The sequence below is a fragment of the Toxorhynchites rutilus genome, chromosome 2, assembly GCF_029784135.1.
Source record: "Toxorhynchites rutilus septentrionalis strain SRP chromosome 2, ASM2978413v1, whole genome shotgun sequence".
Lineage (NCBI taxonomy): Eukaryota > Metazoa > Arthropoda > Insecta > Diptera > Culicidae > Toxorhynchites > Toxorhynchites rutilus.
Window position 1 is genome coordinate 73685431 of NC_073745.1, and position 22978 is coordinate 73708408.

The 22978-nt window shown below is 36.2% G+C and overlaps 1 protein-coding gene across 3 annotated transcripts in view; it reads right to left on the reverse strand.

Annotated features, from left to right (window-relative positions):
• Nucleotides 1–21869, reverse strand: part of LOC129771594 (D-beta-hydroxybutyrate dehydrogenase, mitochondrial) — a 285257-nt gene extending 263388 nt beyond the window's left edge. The window contains exons 1-3 of one of the 3 annotated variants that reach the window (XM_055775390.1): nt 21714–21869; nt 20371–20504; nt 6960–7217 (exon numbers count right to left, since the gene is read on the reverse strand). In XM_055775390.1, coding sequence (XP_055631365.1) covers nt 6960–7217; nt 20371–20388 — 276 coding nt within the window. In that variant the 5' untranslated portion in view covers nt 20389–20504; nt 21714–21869. Of the gene's footprint in view, nt 1–6959; nt 7218–20370; nt 20528–21713 lie in introns of those variants that run through there. The other 2 variants (XM_055775391.1, XM_055775392.1) reach the window with 2 other exon arrangements.
• Between the last annotated feature and the right edge of the window lie 1109 nt (nt 21870–22978).

Here is a 22978-nt window from a genome sequence, read left to right on the forward strand (position 1 = left end):
CCCCGCTCACTGTTGGAAAATCGTTAATAGACCCTGCACAAAAATGGGTCATGTAAGTGATAGGAAATATGAAGGTAGGAGATGAGAAATTAAGATTAAGTAAAAAAAGAAGTAACAGAAGTAAATAGGAACAAACCTCCAATGAGTGGGATGATATAATTCCGCAATAATTACGAGCAGTAAATAATCAATAACTAAAAATATTTGCATTGCCGCATGTTTAAATATTTGTATATCTAAATTCTATTATTGCACATAAATCAATCTGAAATCATAACTATGTTAGAGCGCAGTTTATATATTGGTGGATTCCAGAACATATTATCTATTTATTTATTGTCAATAAAACTTTTAAACAACATTATATCAAATAATGGCAATATTGAGATCTCACGCTTTTAGCTCATAGAACGATAGTTTAGCTAGTCTACCGTGTACACTTAGAAGCATTAAAGCAGTACTGAATTTTGTGAGATTGATTATTAATTAATTTTATGGTTTGAATTATAAAAAATCATATATATAATATCTTTGGAAACTCATGTTTCCAAAAACTTTGATGCAGTTTCTTGCAATTCAATATACTGTTTTTTTTTCTCTCAACCTGGGTCATTGGGCTAGGGATCGAATTCTCCACGGAGAAAACAGAGATGGTCGTCTTTTCTAGGAAGCATAGACCAGCAAAACCAAAGCTTCAACTTTTGGGTAAACCGATCACTCATGCTATGTCATTCAAGTATTTTGGGGTCTGGTTCGACTCCAAATGTAGGGGGCTCATATTAGGTATCTGAGTAAAAAATGCCAACAAAGAATAAACTTTCTCCGTACAATCACCGGCACATGGTGGGGAGCCCATCCCGAAGATCTTATAATGTTGTATCGAACAACTATTCTCTCAGTGATGGAGTATGGCAGTTTCTCTTTTCAATCAGCTGCCAAAACACACCTCATTAAACTCGAGCGAATTCAGTATCTTTGTCTCCGCATTGCTTTGGGATGTATGCCCTCAACGCATATCATGAGCCTCGAGGTTTTGGCAGGCGTACTCCCACTAAAAGATCGCTTCAATTTACTATCTCTTCGGTTCCTCATCCGGTGTAAATTTTCATTCTGGCTTCTTCATATATTCCCAACCGTGTTTGTTTTCCTGACTTCATCAATTCCTCTGTGCATTTTGATCTGTCCATGAAGCAAGATATCCATGGAATATCAGATTATCTTCGATCGAGGATCGTTCCAATGATCTTTGATGCAAAGTATGGGGATATCAATTGTGACAATATGTATTTTACTGATTGGTCTTCTATGAATGAGTCCACAGGATTTGGAGTGTTCAACGAATTTTTTAGCACCTCCCACAGTCTTCAATATCCTTGCTCAGTGTATATTGCTGAATTGGCAGCAATACACTGGGCGCTGGACAGCGTCGCCTCACGACCTGTTGAACACTATTACATTGTAACGGATAGTCTGAGCTCTGTCGAAACTATCCGTTCAGTGAGGCCGGAAAAGCACTCGCCGTACTTCCTTGAGAGAATACGAGAAATTTTGAGTGCTTTAACCAGACGCTGTTATGTCATTACCTTTGTCTGGGTCCCTTCTCATTGCTCCATTCCGGGCAATGAGAGGGCTGACTCATTAGCAAAGGTAGGTGCAATTGAAGGGGATATTTATCAGCGTCAAATCGCCTTCAATGAATTTTATTCTTTAGTCCGCAAAAATACCATTGCTAACTGACAACGCAAGTGGAATGAAGATGAATTGGGCCGGTGGTTTCACTCGATTATCCCTAAGGTTGGCCTCAAACCATGGTTCAAAAGTCTGGACTTGAGTCGGGACTTTATTCGTACCTTCTCCCGACTCATGTCCAATCACTGTTCGTTAGATGCACTACTCTTCCGCTTTAATCTTGCCAGCAGCAGATTGTCCTTATACCCTTATCCCCTCCTTTTCTTCCTTCACGAGCAGTCGGTTCTCTTCTTACTAACAATAGAATAAGTTGAAATGTAAATACATAGTAGTTATTAGATAGGTTTAAGAGTTGAGTGTGATGAGTGTGAGTGAGAGTGTGAGTGTGAACATTGTCAACATATCATTATATGCCATCCTATTCCTGATAAAAATATGTCACCCTTCTAAACTCGAGTCTACCGCGAGTAATCGGTTTCTACCTTATTAACAATAGAATTTAGGAAAATTGTTCATAGATATATAGATATAATTAATATGTTTAGTTAAGAATTCGGCTCGTTTAAACTTATGTAATTGAGCCTGTAAAAATAAACGAATTAATAAAAAAAAAAAACAAAAATATACTGTTTTTCTACCTAATTGGCCAAATATTTTACAAAAAAGTGTTTTTCAATGTTTTTTTTACTAAAATTAAAACAGACCGAAAAGTACAACTTTTTTTTCGATGCGAGTATAATGGACATGTAGTGGGGGTAATATTGACAGGTTTGTAATATATGAAGCGTTGAGGTTTATCGATCGCGAGGAGAACAATTTTATTCAACCAAGGTCTGAACTCATCCCGAATGACCGTTAAATGATGAAAAAATCGAATTGATCCACCTAGAAGTGAGGGGCTGTCCACATACCACGTGGACAGAAAAAGCACGGATTTAGACTCCCCCCTCCCCCTACGTGGACAAGCGTGGACATTTTCATACCCCTCCCCCTGTTGTCCACGTGGACTTTTTAACCTTATTTATTATTTAATTGAGGCTATAACTGAATTGCGCATAAATTAAATTTGAATTCCCTTTAAGTTTATTTTGTTTCTAATTGTACTAGCTGTACCATGCCATGTTCTGGTGTGGCAAATTGAGGTTTTATGACAGGGAAATCAGAAGCAAAAAAAAAGCATATGTTTCATATGAATTTTATTTTGAAATACTTGAAATACTTTATTTTTCTATTATCTGCGAAGATATAAAGACTACCTGTTTTGTCAACACGGAAATGCGCAATATTGAGCAACGCTAATCGAAAAAATAAATGGACGTCAATGGTTTTATTATTAATTTTATTTCGGGATTTTTTAAACACTTGCAAAAAATGTGGTGCTATCATATGAGGGGCTCAGAATGCAAAGGGTGTGAGTGACTTGATCGTTTTCTCTTCATCAACTTTTTATTTAGTTAATAACTCAACTGCAAAAACTTTCCAATTAAATTGGAAAGTTTGCTATAGAATCCGATAGATGAGGCTTTGACCTGTCTCCCGCATTGTCAAATACAGCTGGGAATGTATTTGCAGCTAAGTTATGACCCAAAGAGAGAGTCGACGTAGAGAAATCGATCAAATTACTTACACCCCTTTCATTCTAAGCCCCTCATATAGAATACATATTCAATACTAAGAAGTTAATTTACGTTCACAACTTTATTTGAGAAGTGTGATTATTTCATCTGGAAATCTAAAAGCTTCCTGAGGTGTTAGCAGAAGCAACGACAATCTTTGAAGTGGACTGCATATTGTGTCATAACATGAGCGCCATTAGTGCCGAACTTTTCGAGTTTTTGAAGCGCACACACACTAACAGAACAATTTTATGTGTAATATTATTTTTTATCAATAAGTTAGGAGTGAAAGGTTGAAATTTTTAAGCGTTTTCGGAACGCTGTATCTTCCGAAAGATGAAAAATACTGCCACAACATGAGGACAACAAAATACAGGATTTTCATGCTACAAATTTCTAGTTTAGAGATATCTTACGTACATATTTTTAGTTTGATATGTGTAAGCGTGTGAGACAAAAGACTTTGCAAGAAAAAAGCGTTTTTGGTTTGTGTTCAAAGTTTCAGTAGAACTATTTAATACAGACGTATTCTTTATCGAATATAAATTATTCTTTAATTTAAAACTAAGAATATTTCAAACCTACTACCCTATTGAAACAACTTTTTAAGAAATCAATTAGCTTTCTATGAAGATTTAAATAAATGTTTAAACTGTTGAGAAAACTTTCTCATAATAAAATATTGAAAACTTTTATAACAGTTTCGAATAATGTTATCATATATATGAAAAAATCTTTCACGCTTATGGTCAAATCTCAACTATGAAATAATTATTGAACTTTCCTTGAGACCGATTTTTTGCCTTAAACTGACTCCAATTCATAAAGTACGCTACTTAGCATGATTCAGTTGCTATTATTCGGAAGATGATGAAATTTCGCATAGAAACTGTTGTGAAACATTTAAATTAGTGGAGATAACAAGAAGGATAATAGTGTGGTGTCAGGGAAGGAATTGTAGAGTGGTTGACATTCTTGTAAAATCAATAAAAACCCATAAAAATATAAAATGTTAATTTTCTTTTTTACTTCTAAAATGTACTTGGTTCCATTAATTTAAATGTTTCACAACTGTATTCAACGTAAAATTTTCTTATCTTTTAGATGAGCAGCATAATCATTCTAGGCAGCGTACTTTCTAAATTAAAGGGTGTGTCACATCAAATTGCATCACGGAAAAAACGCTGTAGAAATTCGCCCAGTAGACCGATCCTTTTGAAAATTTTAGACAGTAAAATAAAAAATTATTTAACAACTTTTGGCATTTTCTTTTTATTCATACTTCGAGCCCAAGCCCGTATGCTTGCACCTTCCTCTTTACCCCGTCCATAAGGTTCTGTACAACGTCAGGTTGCAGTTTTTTTTTTTTTTGAACAGAAATCCATTTTTCCTTGAAGTCCGCCTCCGATTTGACAACTTTTGGGTTCTTCCGAAGAGCCTGCTTCATAATCGCCCAATATTTCTCTATTGGGCGAAGTTCCGGCGCGTTGGGCGGGTTCATTTCCTTTGGCACGAAGGTGACCCCGTTGGCTTCGTACCACTCCAACACGTCCTTTGAATAGTGGCACGAAGCGAGATCCGGCCAGAAGATGGTCGGGCCCTCGTACTGCTTCAATAGTGGTAGTAAGCGCTTCTGTAGGCACTCCTTAAGGTAAACCTGCCCGTTTCCCGTGCCGGTCATCACGAAGGGGGCGCTCCGCTTTCCGCAAGAGCAGATCGCTTGCCACACCATGTACTTTTTGGCAAACTTAGATAGTTTCTGCATGCGAATCTCCTCCGGAACGCTTAATTTGTCCTCTGCGGAGAAGAACAACAGGCCCGGCAGCTGACGAAAGTCCGCTTTGACGTAGGTTTCGTCGTCCATTACCAGGCAATGCGGCTTCGTCAGCATTTCGGTTAACAGCTTCCGGGCTCGCGTCTTCCCCACCATGTTTTGCCTTTCGTCGCGGTTAGGAGCCTTCTGAACCTTGTATGTACGCAGGCCCTCCCGCTGCTTGGTCCGCTGGACGAATGAACTTGACAAATTCAGCTTATTGGCGACATCCCGGACCGAACTTCTCGGATCACGTCTAAACTGCTTAACTACGCGCTTGTGATCTTTTTCACTGACGGAGCATCCATTTTTGCCGTTCTTCACCTTCCGGTCGATGGTTAGGTTCTCGAAGTATCGTTTTAGTACTCTGCTGACCGTGGATTGGACGATTCCCAGCATCTTACCGATGTCCCGATGTGACGACTCCGGATTCTCGAAATGAGTACGCAGGATTAATTCACGACGCTCTTTTTCGTTCGACGACATTTTTTCCAAATTTACAAAAAATTGACAGTGAAGCATGTCCAACGTGATCTATACACTCTTATCTGATTATAAGCGAAAGCTGAAGATATAATTCCTAAAAATTAAATTTCTACAGCGTTTTTTCCGTGATGCAATTTGATGTGACACACCCTTTAGAGTTAGATCAAGGCATGAAATTGGGCTCAAGAAAAGTTCGACAACTCTGCCCTAGTTGAGAATTGACCATACACGTAGAAGGATTTTTTTTCACCAAATTGACCCTCTATCACCTCCTGAATCAGCTACCTAATTACGTGTATATTTTTATTAGAATACTGGGTCAATCCTTTTAAGTTTGACGATAAGTGGTGCATGGACAATCTCATGCAAATTCCTATTCCTAGAAATTGACGAAATTGAAATATTTTGAAAATTGATTTACCCGCAATTATGTATGAAAACTATACAGACACTATTATCCTAAGACCAACTGTTCTCGAGATATAATGGAAAAAAACCCAAAAAACCATCAACGAATTGAATTTTAATATTAAACCACTCAAAATTCTTAATATCGTAGCAGCTAAAATCACATCTTCACGCGGAATCATGTATGATTTTGGGTTTTTGTTTCCCTTTTCCACTTTTGATCAGTATTCATTGCCATAGGTTGGCTTAAATATTATAGAATAACATGTAGAAGGTGTTCTCATTAACAGAAATCGGAAATTCAAAATGTAACTATACAAATCAACCACATGTCCATATTACCCCCACTGTCCGTATTTCCCGCGGCTCCCCTACTCACACTAAATTTTCGATCTGCTGAATATCATCCCGCAAACAACGCTTCGGTGTGTAACACCTATAACGCATGGTTATACACTGTGAGTGATGCATACCAACAGGGCGTAATTTAGCTAACCTCGTTGATATAATACACAATCAAATTTGCACAAACCTCCAATAGTATTTCGCGGTATGTAGTTTGAACCAGTTTATTTTAAACATCCAAGTTCATATTTTATAAATTTTATCACATCTTCATTTGTGGTGAGGTTTCCGGAAGGTCGTTCTCTTATACGCAGCCTTTGCGGTATGTTTATAGCGCAACAGCTTCGGAATTAGATATATGATTGTCTCGTGGAAATTGACACCGGTTCATAAAATTTTATGATTGTGATCGGTTTTATTTTCGTTTTTTGCAACCTGTGCACTCCAATTGTGGATAGATTTGTATGTACAAATAAAAAAGTTACACGCTTTATTCGGAATCAACCGGTGCTCGTAAAAGGGCAATAAATAATGTTCAGCCGATCACAATTGTGTTCGTTTAGGAGCCAGAGGATTATCGGATTCGTATATCGGCCACTTACCTTCAAACTGTGGAAACCAAGCACCATGCTGACGGTTATGATGGAGAAGAACACGAATAATGCAAACGCGGACAGCTGGTAGATGCCAAGAATGCTAAGCGCACCGGAAACGACTATCGATGCGGCGTGGCAACAGATGATCGGAACCAGCAGTCGATCGATCAAGTCCCACGGAATCTGCCGAGGTGTAGTCTCAATTAGAACCGAACCATGGCGGGACATTCGCCTCCGCACGGCCGGTTGCTTTGGGCTTCCTTGCTGTAGAGAGAGGAGAAAAAACACAACGAACGATTATCAGTAATGCCTTTGGCGCTGGATTTTGCTTTCTAAATGTCGGTTCATTAAACAGAAACATTCATGGAATGAATAAAAAACGCACGCAAACAATCTTCGTTCTCTTCATCAAAATTCAAGATTCAGAGCTCATCTCGTTTGGCTATCAAATGCATTCTCCGAACAATCCAAAACCAATACAGTCTGTATCCATGAAAATCAACATCTTCTTTTCTCCTGAGGACCAAAACTTTCCATCCGCGATGACGCAAATGAATTGTGCTCGGAAATGAGCTGAAGGAAGCAGGGAAAACAAACTGATGTGACACGAAATGTCCGCTCCACCCTCGTGTCGTGTCGTCAAGGAAAAATAATCGGAAATATAAATGATGTCTCATTTCACTTTCCAAGCATACAAACCCTCGCAGTAAGGCCGAGCCGAGAAATTGGGATAAATTATTCATCACCTTATGTTGTTTACATCCGTGGATTATTTGAACCGTTTTATTTGAATGATCCAATTGATGTTGCTCCTGAATGAGGATTAAACTTTTGGCAGTCGATTAATATTAATTAAAACCGTAATTGAATTCCGCCTGATGGTAAAGTAATAGCGGCGTCTGTAAAAACAACAAATCAACTACCCCCGGGGTGGCTTCTTCAACAAGAAGATTGTAAACTTGTTACTTTCCGTGGGACGGGGGGTGAGGCAACAAACACGCGGGCGACCGGGTTATTTTGATTAAATTTCTACCAACAGCCTGCAGTTGTTATCGCGAGAAGGAAATTCGGCAGCCTAGATAGTTAGTAAGTCGGTGGTAAATATCCCTAATGCGTTTATTATGCTACACAAATTACCGAATTTGGTTCAATTTTTAAAACGTTCATTCGAACAGATCAATATCTTCGAGGCAGAAGCGGAAGTTCTTGTCGCTAACATAAGAAACCATTATGTTTTCGAATAAATTGTGGTCAGCCTTATACTGAATACACTTTATACTTCTTTTTACTGAAAAACTGAAAAAGAGAGATTCATTCAATGAGCACGAACTGTGGTAAGTTGCACATTACGCAGTTATATTTCGTGGTCCAATGTGTAACCAGCCAAATCCAAACCCAAGCCAACGAAATTTCGCAGAACACGCCCTAAATAATGGCAATGAGGCAAAGTAGTGAAACACAGTGTCGAACCACCATAGAAACATCTATTGCTCCCTGAAATCTCCATATGCCAGATTCGACTCCATTTGCTTGATTAGTTCTCGAGTTTCGCAGTCCGCATATTTTCATGCATATTTTCACTCCGATAGGTTCAGTAATTTCCAATTCCATAAAAATCTTACCGAAAGACAGAAATCCATTTTTTTTATACAGTAAGTTACATCTAATTCGATATCTAGCTAATTGGACAGTGTCACGAATAATTGGGCATTTTCACCTCTAATTGGACATTTTTCTGAACATCGAGTTTGGGACCCAAATTATAACCCCAGATTGGAAGTTGGCACGAGGCGTATTTAAGTGGAAATTAGTGGACAAAAATACATATAGGGAAGAAATAAAAAATTAGGTCCTTCCATTTGATACCAATATTGATGGGGTTTTGAAAAAATATGTAGTTCGCCATTTTGTAGCGACCGCCATCTTGCATTTTCAAAATCATGGAACACGAAGTTTTATAATTACAGCAAAGATAAAAGTGTGTTCCTAAATTCAGAATTCCATTTCACTTCAAAGGTTTGTAACTTATAAAATTTAGAAAGTATATAAATAAACAAATGGATGGCAAAAATATATTTTTTTTTATTTGTTCAAAGCTCGAAAAAAAACCTATTCGTGTATTTAATTCAATCTACATTGTGTACCAGTGCACAATGGTCCAGGAGATGCAATTAAGTGGAAATTAGCATTTAGAGCACGACAGTTATTCTCTAAACAAAAACTGTCTTCGACAAAGTTGTTATACATACAAACAAACATTTTGCGATGCAGAACTTGTCAATATCTCAACTTCAGTCAAAGTTATTGATATTTCTTCCCAAAAAATACGCTCTCTGCAATTGTTTGTTATTCTTTCTAGGGCAAACATAAACAAAGTTTATTGACGGCATTTGAAAGAACATAGTTCTCTTCCATTATGTGTGATTTTCAAAATTATGTTATTTTTCGTGTTTGAGTAAATCAAAACTGAAATCATGAGTTTTTGGGTAAAAAACAATCAATAACTTTGAGTAGGATTGAGATATTGACAAGTTCTGCATCGCAAAATGTTGGTTTTGATAATTTCTAAAAGTCGTGCGAAGACAGTTTTGATGTAGAATTTTAAATATAAATGTTAGAGCGAAACACCGCTTTTTCATGGTCACCCTAATACAAGTTAGGAAAAAAGTGTAAAATCGATTATATTAAAAAATAGAAAAAATATTTTTTCTACAATAACAATCAATAACTTTGGGTAGGATTGAGATATTGACAAGTTCTGCATCGCAAAATGTTGGTTTTGATAAGTTCTACAAGTTAGGAAAAAAATGGGTGGGTTATATCTATGATATAATCGCAAGGTTGACGTGGGACTATCTTAGCTTGGCAATCATTTGTTTGTACTGATTAAATTTTTGATTGAATGAAACAATTTCCCAATTCAATTAAATGTGAAAACATACATTACATTTTGCCTAATCATCAAATGGTGTACGTAGAAATTCTGTGAGCAGAACATATGAAGGCATATCCTTCAATGCAATCTTGAATAACCCGCTATGCAAAACAAAAATGCGGGTGCCCCCGGCTTGCATGAATCAACAACTTCAACTTCTATAGAACAAAAATATCCCCGACCTGCATGAATTTGCCATGCCAATTTCTCCAGGCACATTAGTTTTGAAATCTCTGTTAGGGAACAAAAGCTTTCATGTATTTTCAATGCCGATTTCCACAAGTCTGCTTGGTTTTGATGGTCGTGTTGGGGAAACCGTAAATCGGGCAAATCAAAACAAGGCAGTTAGGGCGTTCAGATAAAGCTCAACATATCGCAGTTATTTAATTGTTTATCTAATGAAACATAACATTCAATTAATTGCGATAGATGCGTAGAAATATTCCCTATCAATTGATGCAAACATCTATTCGATCCAGTAAGAAATGTTCGAGTTATAAGCATTCGAAATCTTGCATTTTTTCCTGCATGTTCTGTGTTTAGGTTTTCATTCTACCCCCCGTATATTCCGGTTAGACGTAGTCCCACGTCAAAAGTGTTAAATTGATTATAATTAAAAATAGAAAAAAAAAATTTTCTACAAAGTTGTTTAAAATAATTGGGGCTACAACATTGTCGAACTGTGTTTATTTCTATCTATAAAGATAAGAAAGTTTGATTTTTTATTTCATCGACAATTTTGGTCACCCTATTTTTGATAACATAAAAATGAGCGCTCTATTATGAGTAACAGCTTTTTCGAAGAAAGCTTTTGTCTAAATAATAAATATCTCAAATAAAGTTGTTTTTTTACTAAGTTGCATTAGGGTAACCATGGAAAACCGATTTTTTACTATAACTTTTATATTTCAAATCCTACATCAAAATTATTTATATTATTTAGAGCTTATCAATACCAACATTTTGTGATGCATAGTTTGTCAATATCTTAATCCTACTCAATGTAATTTATGGGTTTTCACCCAAAAACTCATGATTTCAATTTCAATTTACTCAAATACAAAAAATGACAAATCTTTGAAAATCACATATTATATAGAGTGAAATTTATTCTTTCAAATTCCGTTAACAAACTTTTTTTATGTTTGCTCCAGAAAGAATGGCAAGCAATCGAAAAGAGCGTATTTTTTGGGAAAAATATCAATAACTTTGAGTGAAGTTGAGATATTGACAAGTTCTGCATCGCAAAATGTTTGTATTAGTAAGCTCTAAATAACTTTCGGAGACAGTTTGTATGTAGAATTTGAAATATAAAAGTTAGAGCAAAAAAACAGTTTTTTTTTCATGGTGATCCTAACGCAACTTTGTTCTACAAAGATATTTTAAATAACTGGGACTACAATACTGTCAAACTATGTTCACCTCTATCTATAAAGATAAGAAAGTTAGATTTTTTAATTCACCGACAATTATGGTCACTCTATTTTTGATAACATAAAAATGAGCGCTCTATTATGTGTAACAACTTTGTCGAAGACAATTTTTGTCTAGAGAATAACTGTCGAGCTCTATCTGCTAATTTCCACCTCAATGCATCTGCTGGACCATTGTGCAGTGATGCAAACAATACAGAAGTACTCTCCACCAGACGCCATAAAAATCGTTGCGGTGTCTCTACCGAACAAAATTTCACCACTTTGTGCTAAATCTTCCAATCACAACACCTTCCAAACTTCGAACAATAGCTTAGAGAGGGGGGGAGCATTTTTTTATCGTGCGGTTAATATCACATGGTGGTGGTAAAATGAACAATTACTCATATCATGCTAAATGGGATAGATTTATGCGTTGTTCCTCGTATAAATTTGTTTAAATCATTATTGAAATAGTAGATACATGTATGAATCAAACTGAGCTTGTTCACCTAGAGTAGTAATTAGAATTTTCTCATACGTACAAAAACAATAGAAGCTTCACATATTGAGATTTGGTTTTGGTTGAGGTGGCATATTTTTTTCAGGATCAAAGCCACAAAAGAAACCCCTTGAAAAGCAACATGTGATAAGGTAGATCAGCTTTGGAAAACATAACATTGTTAGTCGCTATCCAGTGGGGGCTCATTTTGCCCCAAAAAACAAAGTAAATTCGAATGCGAATTAATCACTGAAACCAAACAAAATATCTGTTTACCTCTCATTGAATATGTGAACAGTTGTCCAAAATTCCTTAAATACGATGCGTGCAAAATTACAACCGAAAGGCTATCGAGAGAGAAATTTCTGTATCATTTATTTTTTTTTACATTTGACAGTTTCATGCATAACAGGGTGTCTTAAATAGCTTCAAATGTTCTAAGAATAGGATAATGAAGAAGTATCAACTGGTTTTTAGTTAAATTATCGGAGTTTGAGCACTGGTTTATTTTAACCGCATATCCCCTACGTGTTTTTGAAATGTGATTTTTTTCTAGAATTCTATTGCGTTGAGCGGTACAATTTTTTGGTAAATCCAAATTTTGGAACTTTCAAATCATGTTTTGAGACACAGTATTGCTTTGAAATGTGCTCGTGTTTTTATTTTTTCATATTTATGGTATATTGATTTATTTTTATTTTTTACTAATATTGAAAAACATAGGGAAAAAAATAAAAAAATCGTATTTGGTAAGTTAAGTCACCAACCATCTGGCCAGCAACGGACCACCCGCGAAGCGATAATTCATTATCAACAAACTCCAGACATCGGACCACTCAGCCACATCACATCATAAACAATCTCACGACCCAAGATCCAAATAAACAAACATTTCCATTATTTGCCATAATGCAGTATTTAGCGATAGGACTAGAATCAGGGCACAGCGAGATTATATATAGCAGTATCCTAAAATTCTATGTTCAGTTATTTAGAAAGAGTGAATAAAGACACGTTGGTGTCAAAAAATATTTTTTTTAAATAAACCTTCTGTAAAAGTATTAACTGGCGCCCGAATAGGGACCCAGAGTGATTAGTGTTATCAGTGGAATTTTAGTGGAAAATTAGTGAAGTGAACGGAAGTAAGACTCGGTGCGTGAAAGCAATCGACAGCCCGTTTAATTTTCCACCGCGTTTCGAACAACGACTTGGTGCGATAAAGCAACCATCGGTTCGAATTGATAACTCGCGCAACACCAACCTCGTTTAAAGCGGACGTGCGGATAGGTGCCCCAGTAGGACGAAAACACAGAGAAATACTAGTGCTTCATCTAAAAAGGAAAACACCACCGCACCGGGAAGTGTGTGCTTCACCTGGGTTCCACGGATCCTCATCACTTCGAGCTCACCCGACGCTTGGATCCGGAGATAATAGGACTCGGTAACAACCAAACACGCGCTCGAAAGGCTTCCAGATTTCCACTGCAAGAGGATTGGGAACGGAGCCACGTGTCCCGCAGTTCTGTGGCATACCCACAGAATGTTTGGAATTATTGTGTAAGTAAATTTTTTATTTCAATTAAGTGAATTAATCAAAATCAAAGTGAAAAATTTTTACTAAAATTATTAATAAAAAGTGAAGAAAAGCGAAACAATATTCAAATCAAAATATAAGAAATACAATTATAATAAAAAAAGTGAATTAACTAAACTAGTTGTGTTTTAATATAATTTTTGAAAAAAAATACATACTTAATCAGATTCAATAAAATGGCAGAACAAATGCAAGATATTTTAAACAGGTTAAGCATTTTAGAAAGTTTAAATGCTCCATTACCAGACTTGGATTATAAAGATCCAGTTCTTTTTTATTCAAACCCAGATGGATCACCTGCAGATCCAGCCTCTATTGAAAAATTACCAGATTTAATTAAGGAAATACCTGTTTTTGATGGTAAATCCGATGAATTAAGCAGCTGGATACGTGATGTTGATGTTCTCGTAAGAGCATACACAACCAATATTAATAGCACAACCGATCAACGGAATAAATTTTATGCCATCTGCACAGCAATAAGAAGGAAAATAAAAGGAGAAGCCAACAGTGCATTAGTAAATTCCGATGTAAATATAAACTGGAATTTAATAAAGAAAACTCTTTTGACATATTATGGTGAAAAGAGAGATCTGACAACTCTCGATTATCAATTGATGAACACAACACAATCTGGTGAAAGTTTGGAATGTTTCTACGATGAAATTAAAAAACTCCTTTCTCTTATTGCTGGACAAATTAAAACTAACCCAGCCTATAGACACCCAGAAGCACCAAAGGCCATGATTGACATATACAATAGAAAAGCAATAGATGCTTTCACTCGCGGATTAAATGGAGATGTCGGCAAATTTTTGAAAAATCACGAACCGGAATCATTAGCAAATGCATACGCATATTGTATTACTTACCAAAACATTGAATACAGGAAAACAATGACAAAAACAAGACACGGAATTGAAGATTATCCTAGAATACCACCTAGAATTCCTCCCAAAATTCAACCGATGTATATTCAGCATACTGCTCGTCAACAGCCAATGTTTAATCCTGTTCACAATTTTAATCGACAACATCAACAACAAAATATGTTTAGACCAATGATTTCAAACCAATTTCAACCACAAAAATTTCAACCTCAAAATCCTCAACCTCAACCAAGATTTCAAGCTCAGCAAAACAACCCATTTGTTCCAAAACCCAATAATAAAGTCGAACCAATGGAAGTAGACCCTTCGATTCGATCTCGACAAGTGAATTACGCAAACCGGCCACAAATTCCGAATAAACGACCCAGATATTTTAATATAGAAACTAATGAATATACAGAAAATGATCCTGATGTATCCCAATATTTTGAACAAGTCCCATACCTCGCAGAAGAAAGTTGCCCACAAGGAACATCTTTTGAACGATACAGTGACAACATTGAAATAGAAGAACAAGACGAATCAAATAATAATGATGAACCTACCGAACTTAATTTTTTAGAATAAAATCCACGTTACCATATTTCCTTTTCTATGGTAAAACAGATACTCCTTTGAAATTTTTAGTCGACACTGGATCAAACAAAAACTACATACATCCAAAACATGCAAAAATCTCTCACGATGTTGAAAAACCCTTTCCTGTATCTTCTGTAGCCGGTGACATTGAAATTACCAAATTTTCTCAAGCACGATTATTTAGACCATATTCCAACATCAATGTTAAACTTTATCACATGAAAAATCTAAAAACATTCGATGCCATCATTGGACATGATACCCTAAAAGAATTAGGTGCCATAATAAATACATCAAATGAGCAACTTATTATTAATCAAAATATTATTCCTTTACTACAGCATCAGTTTCAAGCAGTGAATAAAATCCAGGTACGAGACGATCACCTGTCATCAACGCAAAAGGAAAAATTATCAAATTTACTAACAAATTTTAAAGATCTCTTCCAGCCTCCAGACAGTAAACTATCATTTATCACAGAGGTAAAAGCCGAAATTCGAACAATCAATGAAAATCCAGTTTACAGCAAATCCTATCCTTATCCGCAAGCCCTTAAAACAGAAATTACTAAACAGCTAGATCAACTTTTACGAGATGGTATAATTCAACCATCCCGATCACCATATAATTCACCAGTTTGGATAGTACCCAAAAAAATTGATGCATCAGGCGAAAAAAAATATCGCATGGTCATTGATTACAGAAAAATTAATACCAAAACTATCAGTGATAAATATCCAATTCCAGACACATCGACTGTTCTAGCAAACTTAGGAAATAACAAATATTTCACAACATTAGACTTAGCATCTGGCTTTCATCAAATTCCAATGGCACATAAAGACATAGAAAAGACTGCATTCTCTGTTAATAATGGTAAATACGAATTTCTCCGTATGCCATTTGGTCTCAAAAACGCTCCAAGTATTTTCCAACGAGTAATGGATGACATACTACGCGAACACATTGGAAAAATTTGTCATGTATATATAGATGATATCATTGTTTTTGGAAAAACTATTGATGAACATTTGGAAAATTTAAAAACTATTCTAGAAACGCTCAGGAAAACCAATTTCAAAATTCAATCAGACAAATGTGAATTTCTAAAATCCGAAGTTGAGTTTCTTGGATTTATTGTTTCTGCGGACGGATTAAAACCAAACATGAAAAAAGTTGATTGCATCCGAAAATACCCCGAACCTACTAATTTAAAAGAATTACGTGCCTTCCTTGGACTTTCTGGATATTACAGACGTTTTATCAAAGATTATGCAAAACTTGCAAAACCTTTAACAAAACTTTTAAGAGGGGAGGATGGCCATCGCCAAATATCAAAATCACAATCAAAAAATTTTCCTATCAAGTTCAACGAAGAGGCCAAGCAAGCTTTTATACTTTTGAAGGAAGTCTTATCATCTGAAGACGTCCTAGTATTCCCCGATTTTGGAAAACCTTTTATTCTAACAACCGACGCTTCTGATAATGCAATCGGTGCAGTTCTCTCACAACAATTTTCAAACGGTGAACGACCAATTACATTCATATCACGTACACTTTCACAAACAGAGGAAAACTATGCCACAAATGAAAAAGAAAAGTTAGCCGTCGTATGGGCATTAAATGCATTACGAAATTTCATTTATGGTACCAAAATAAAAATTTACACTGATCATATGCCACTAACCTTCACCTTATCACCAAAAAATAATAACGCAAAGCTAAAACGTTGGAAAGCATATTTAGAAGAACATGATTATGAGATAACCATAACCATAAACCAGGCAAATCCAATGTTGTAGCTGACGCTCTTTCTAGAATTCAAATTAACTCTCTTACACCAACTCAACATTCTTCTGACAACGACGATTCATCTTACATTCCATCCACTGAAGCCCCTATTAATGTTTTCCGTAATCAAATAATATTTCAAATCGGTCAAAACTCTGCCTACGAACAAAACATTCCATTCGAAGGATACAAAAGACACATTTTTACTGAACCACAATTCACTATTGACTTTCTAAAAGACAAAATGAAAAGATATCTCATTCCAGGACTTTTAAATGGAATAATGACCGACGAACCTATCATGGCTACTATTCAAGAAATCTACAAAGAAAACTATAATCCAAAATTAGTGCGTGCACGATTCTCACAATCGAAAGTTGAAGACATTAATGATCAAGAACAACAATTAGAAGAAATTAAAACGATACATAATATTGCACATAGAAATGCTAAGGAAAATTCACTTCAACTTTTGAGAAAATGCTACTTTCCGAAAATGACAAAAATAACACAGGAATGCGTTAAGACTTGTGAAATTTGTAAAACAGAGAAATATGAACGCAACCCCCAGAAATTCATCCCCGTCAAAACACCTGTCCCATGTTATCCTGCAGATATCATCCACATAGACATCTTTGTCTATAATCAAAATAATCTTTTTCTAACATCCCTTGATAAATTCTCCAAATTCCTTAAAATCCGACCTATCAAATCGAAATCAATCCTACATATCAAAGATGCCTTGATACAACTATTATATGATTGGGATGTGCCTGCGCAAATAGTAATAGACAACGAAAGCAGTTTTATATCAAATGTCATAGAACAGGAAATCAAGAGTATCGGTATTAAAATTTTCAAAACACCTGTACACCGATCAGAAACAAATGGCCAAGTAGAACGTTGTCATTCTACTATTAGAGAAATCTCAAGATGCTTGAAATTCTTAAACCCAGACTGGTCAATAATAGATTTGATTCAACAATTAGTTCATAGGTACAATAATACTTTCCATTCCTTTATCAAAGACACACCTCGCAATGTATATATTGGAACAAATTATAACAACTTACCATTTGAAGATTTTGCCAAACAAAGAGAAAAAACTTTTGAAAAAATATATAATTTACATCAGGCCAAAAACGAAAATATTATTGAAAAAACATACCCAATCTTTCAACCAGGCTCATATGCTTTCGAAAAAACCAATGATATATCAAAAAGAAAAAGCAGGTACAAACACATTAAAATCAAAGAAGATCATAACACTTTTATAATAGACACTACAGGCAGGAAAATACATAAGGTCAATCTACGGAAATCTAATTAATTCCTCAATCCTTTCATTCCAGACTCGCCTTCTGCGTGTCGGCCATACACTCCAGTATTCACGTACATGACCTCACAAATAATCCACTAGCTATCATTCCAATTTGGGAAAGCTAGGATAAAAACAGGCTACGTAAGGATAGTACATCCCATAGATTTGATTCAAATAGGAAACACCATATCCAACGTGAATGATGAAATACAATCAAACCCTTCAGTTAATCCTTTATACGAATTGATGCAAATTAAGAATTATAAATTGTATGAAACCTTTCTCAAATTGAAACCTTTTATAAAAAGACAAAAAAGATGGGATACTATAGGCACTGTATGGAAGTGGGTAGCAGGCAACCCTGATGCAGACGACCTTCGTATCATCAACGCTACACTTAACTCCCTCATAACCCAAAACAACAAGCAAGTAATGATAAACCAAGCTATAAGCAATATAATACAAGAAGTAACCGATTTGGCTAATCTAATGCTGTTAATGGAAAAACAAAAAGCTAAAAATCATTCGATTGAAATTAATCATTTAATGATACTGTCCAACTTAGACTCACTTCAGGACCAGATAGAAACACTTGAGGAAGCAATTCTAATGGCAAAACATGGTATACCGAGTAGCAAGCTGTTATCAATGCGCGACTTCAATACGATCGCAACCTTCCTGGGAAACCACGACATATTCGTCACATCATTTGAGGAACTATTATCACAATCAACGGCACAAGTAACATTGAACAACACGCACATTGCGTATATTTTAAAAGTACCACAATTTTCAAAAGACATTTATGAATATGAATACATTGATTCCATTATAAAGAACAACAAACGCATCTCACTGCAACGCAATTATCTAATGCGTAATTTGACACACATTTACGAGTCAAACCAACCATGTGAGGATCAAGGAAATTATTTTCTTTGCGAAACTTCAACTTTAACCCCAAGCAATGACTGCATAGAAAAACTAATACGTGGACAACATTCCAATTGCATCTTCGAAAAAATATATTCAAGAGGTTTAGTCAAACGAATAGACGACGCCTCCATACTTATCAACAACGCACTTGTGCAAGTCTCATCCAACTGCAGCAACTCGAACCAACAACTCAATGGTTCATTTCTAATCCAATTTGAAGGATGCACTCTACGAATCAACGGAGAATTCTTCTCTAACTTTGAAACTATTCTACCTGGACGACCGTATCACCCTACAACCGGCCTAATAGTTACCGAGCTCGATACCCTGGACTCACCACCTGTTGAATATCTACAGAACCTGACATTAGAACATCGAGACGAATTGGAAATATTGAAACTTCAAAGTAACTCTCTCACCTGGAAGCTACACCTGTTTGGATCCATTGGAGGATTCACGGTAGTATCAATAATTGCCACTATTGGAGTTTTCCTATATCTTTCTAGAAAAACAATCATCAACGCCAAATTCAGCATCCCAAGTATTAACAAAGACGACATCATTCTCACGGAAACTGTTTCCGTCAGCAAAAACGAAATCATCACAAACTCCAAGACACAGTCATCAGAACTATCAGCAGAACGCGAAAACGAAATCCAATCTTTCATCGACATGCCATCACCCTTTCGAACCATTAAACTTTGAGGACAAAGTCATTTAAGAGGGGAAGAGTTAAGTCACCAACCATCTGGCCAGCAACGGACCACCCGCGAAGCGATAATTCATTATCAACAAACTCCAGACATCGGACCACTCAGCCACATCACATCATAAACAATCTCACGACCCAAGATCCAAATAAACAAACATTTCCATTATTTGCCATAATGCAGTATTTAGCGATAGGACTAGAATCAGGGCACAGCGAGATTATATATAGCAGTATCCTAAAATTCTATGTTCAGTTATTTAGAAAGAGTGAATAAAGACACGTTGGTGTCAAAAAATATTTTTTTTAAATAAACCTTCTGTAAAAGTATTAACTGGTATCCTATGCAATATTTTCCATAGAGCTGATTTGGTTTACTTCCTTACTCATCCAGGCCTTTTCAAGATTTTTAGATGTGATACAGTATTCCAAGTAAGAAAAAAATGCATGGTTTTATTTTTGTACATCCAAAGCTGATCAAGAACGAAAGTCTGTTTGAAACCTCTTAAAGAGGAACCTTTTCTTGAAGACATCAATAAAATATATCTGGAATATTTCAAAAAGGCTATAAATGAACATGAACGACATTTGAATCAATCGCATATAATCGTCAATCAATATATGACTTGTTTCGATGAAAGCATCTTCCAAAATTGGAACCTTAGCGACTTAGATACAACGAAACAAATATATTTCGCACCTTAATCGATGGATGGAAAATTTTCCTCCACACGCTGTCGATACTTGCCTTGTTTGAATTCTGCATTTCCTTCACTCCACGGTGTCTGTTGACAGAGATGATTTTGCTTCGACGAAAATTTTCCTCAACACTGACTGTTCAATTTACGCCGCTGCTCGCATAAACTTTCACTTCGAGCAGTTCTACAGATATAGGGAAAAATGTCGGCATCGGGATGCTCGTGAGCGTTATATGGAGTTACAGCAAATTGGGCATAGGAGGAGCCGAACGAGATGTTTGATGTTTACCCATACAAAAAAAATTTCATCAAACACACAAAAACTCAATTTTGAGGGTAAACACTCCGATAGCTACTATCTGGAAAGGTGAATATGTTCGCATTCCATCCACCAACGAAATAAAACAGACCAAGAACAGCGACCCAAAAGGTCCCACGAACCTCGGACGGTTTATGAGGGGAGTGAGAAATTAATTAATTCATGATAAAATATTACGGTCCGCTGGCTACTCATAAAACCGAATTGTCGCTAAGGTTTATTCTATAGGACGGTGTGTTGTCCCATATCGATATTGATGTATGACCTCGGGCAAAATTGACGATGCTGTTGCCTGTTGAGTTTCCATACATACACCAATATGCGCAAAATAAGCGAAGGCATCGTCAAAACTGACCATGGCTCAAATGTGGAGATGATTCTCCAGCAAAATTCTATTAGCAGAAAGTTTGAAGTCGTCAACACCCACAGAGCCAATGCTATATTTGATTTTCCCATGAAGCGAAGCGTTTGGGAAAAGATATGTAACCATCCGAGCGAGAGCAGTAGTATTTCTTCGATTTTTCAGCTCATCAATAATGCAAACCGGCAAATGCTCGAATGTGAATTAACTTTGCCTTGATTGCGCGCTCAACAACGATGGAATACGTATTTTGGAATAGACAGGACATGACCTTGGTTTGGGTGAAACACGGCTAATCTAATGCAAATGTGTTCAATGTATCAAAAATAATCACGCATGTGGGAACGGCACCGCATGCAATCGGTGGACTTCGCCGCTTGGCCGGGGTTTTTGCGCACTTAAAGCGCATGCGCCTCCAACTGAAATGACGCAAATTGCATAACGCATCTCGATCTCATCTGATCTTCACTGCCCAAATTATTTACGTTGAAAATTGGTGATTTTAAATAGATCATAAGCCGACAATTAAAAATTCCGATCACATCAACACAAATACACGCGCGGCAATAAATCTTCGCTGGCAGGATAAATCTCATAAACTTTCAGTTCCTTCTTAATCAGTGTTTTTTCTGTACACTTTCAAGAGCAGCGGCTTTTTTTTCGAACCGCCTATTACAATGTCAAGGTCGACAATTGATTACAAACAAACGCACCGAGATTCACCGATGATTGATTAACGAGAACACACTTTCGTTTCACCGAATCGGCAATGCAAAAAAAATAAGAACAGATCACTGTCCGCGAAAAGCGCACTCGCGAGATCTTCTCTGAGAGAGGGAAAATTCTGCACTACTGCTACCAATGCTTGTGAAGTAGATTTCGGCTCCTGCTGCGTGTTCATAATTTCCTCATGCGAGTTAAGGGAAGAAAGTCGGAAATTGGACGCTGTATTTATGCAATATGAGCGAGGGGTTGATCGATGCTTTCCCGAGGCTGGTTCTTGTTCGGTGATCATATAATTTGGAATGACACAATCACACTATCTTAGTAGCTGTATTGCACTAAATTGAAGTATCGGAGATATTTTTCCTTTTCATTTTTCTAAGCTCACAAACTTTCACAAGACTTCAAAGAAGAGTTACCACATCCATATCTTTCGACTTTTTGAAACTAAGAATCTATAGATACAGATTATAGATTTTTTAGGTTTCATACATAATTTAATGTTTTTTTTCATAATAACGTTTTAGCAATAGTTATGGTTTATGTTATACTTTTTCTACTACTTTTTCATATACATCCAGGTTTTTACGCGGATTTCCCAATTAACGCGGTTTTTTTTACGAGGTACGTATCCCCCACGTAAAAAAATCTGGGTGTAGCCTTTGAGTTTGTTTAATTCTGATACAAACGTCTGCGTTGTCGGTTAGCGTTACAATAGATAAATAACACTGTTTGTCTTTTTCTTACCAAAGCCAGAAAAAGAATGTAAATTTCAAAAATGGAAATCCATTGCCTTTTAAACTTCTTTCAAAAATTAAAACATATTTCAAAAATTGAAAATAGTTACGCAGTCGCGCTGCGAAAATTTTCAAATTGTGAGTGCTATATGCTCATATATTTTTTGACAGATTCGTGATGTATTTGAACCAATCGCCAACAATCTATGCAACGTAAATATAAAATTCCCTATAGTTGATATGTTAAAATAGTGTTGAACATAGAGCTTCAGATTTCCCAAATATTTGTGTAGACTGCAAGGCGTTTCCCTACCATCAACTAGAAAATCGTTCTACTCCGTATTACAAAAACAAATTGCGGTCTAAACATGTATAGTAATCTTTCACACAGCTCAAAGCGAAGAGAGCTTGAGCTTGAGCTTGGGTAGACTGTACAATTCGTAGTTGCTCTTCGTGATTGACCTGAACCAACCAAAGAACATACAGAATGACGCTTGGGACTTGCAAATCATTCTCGT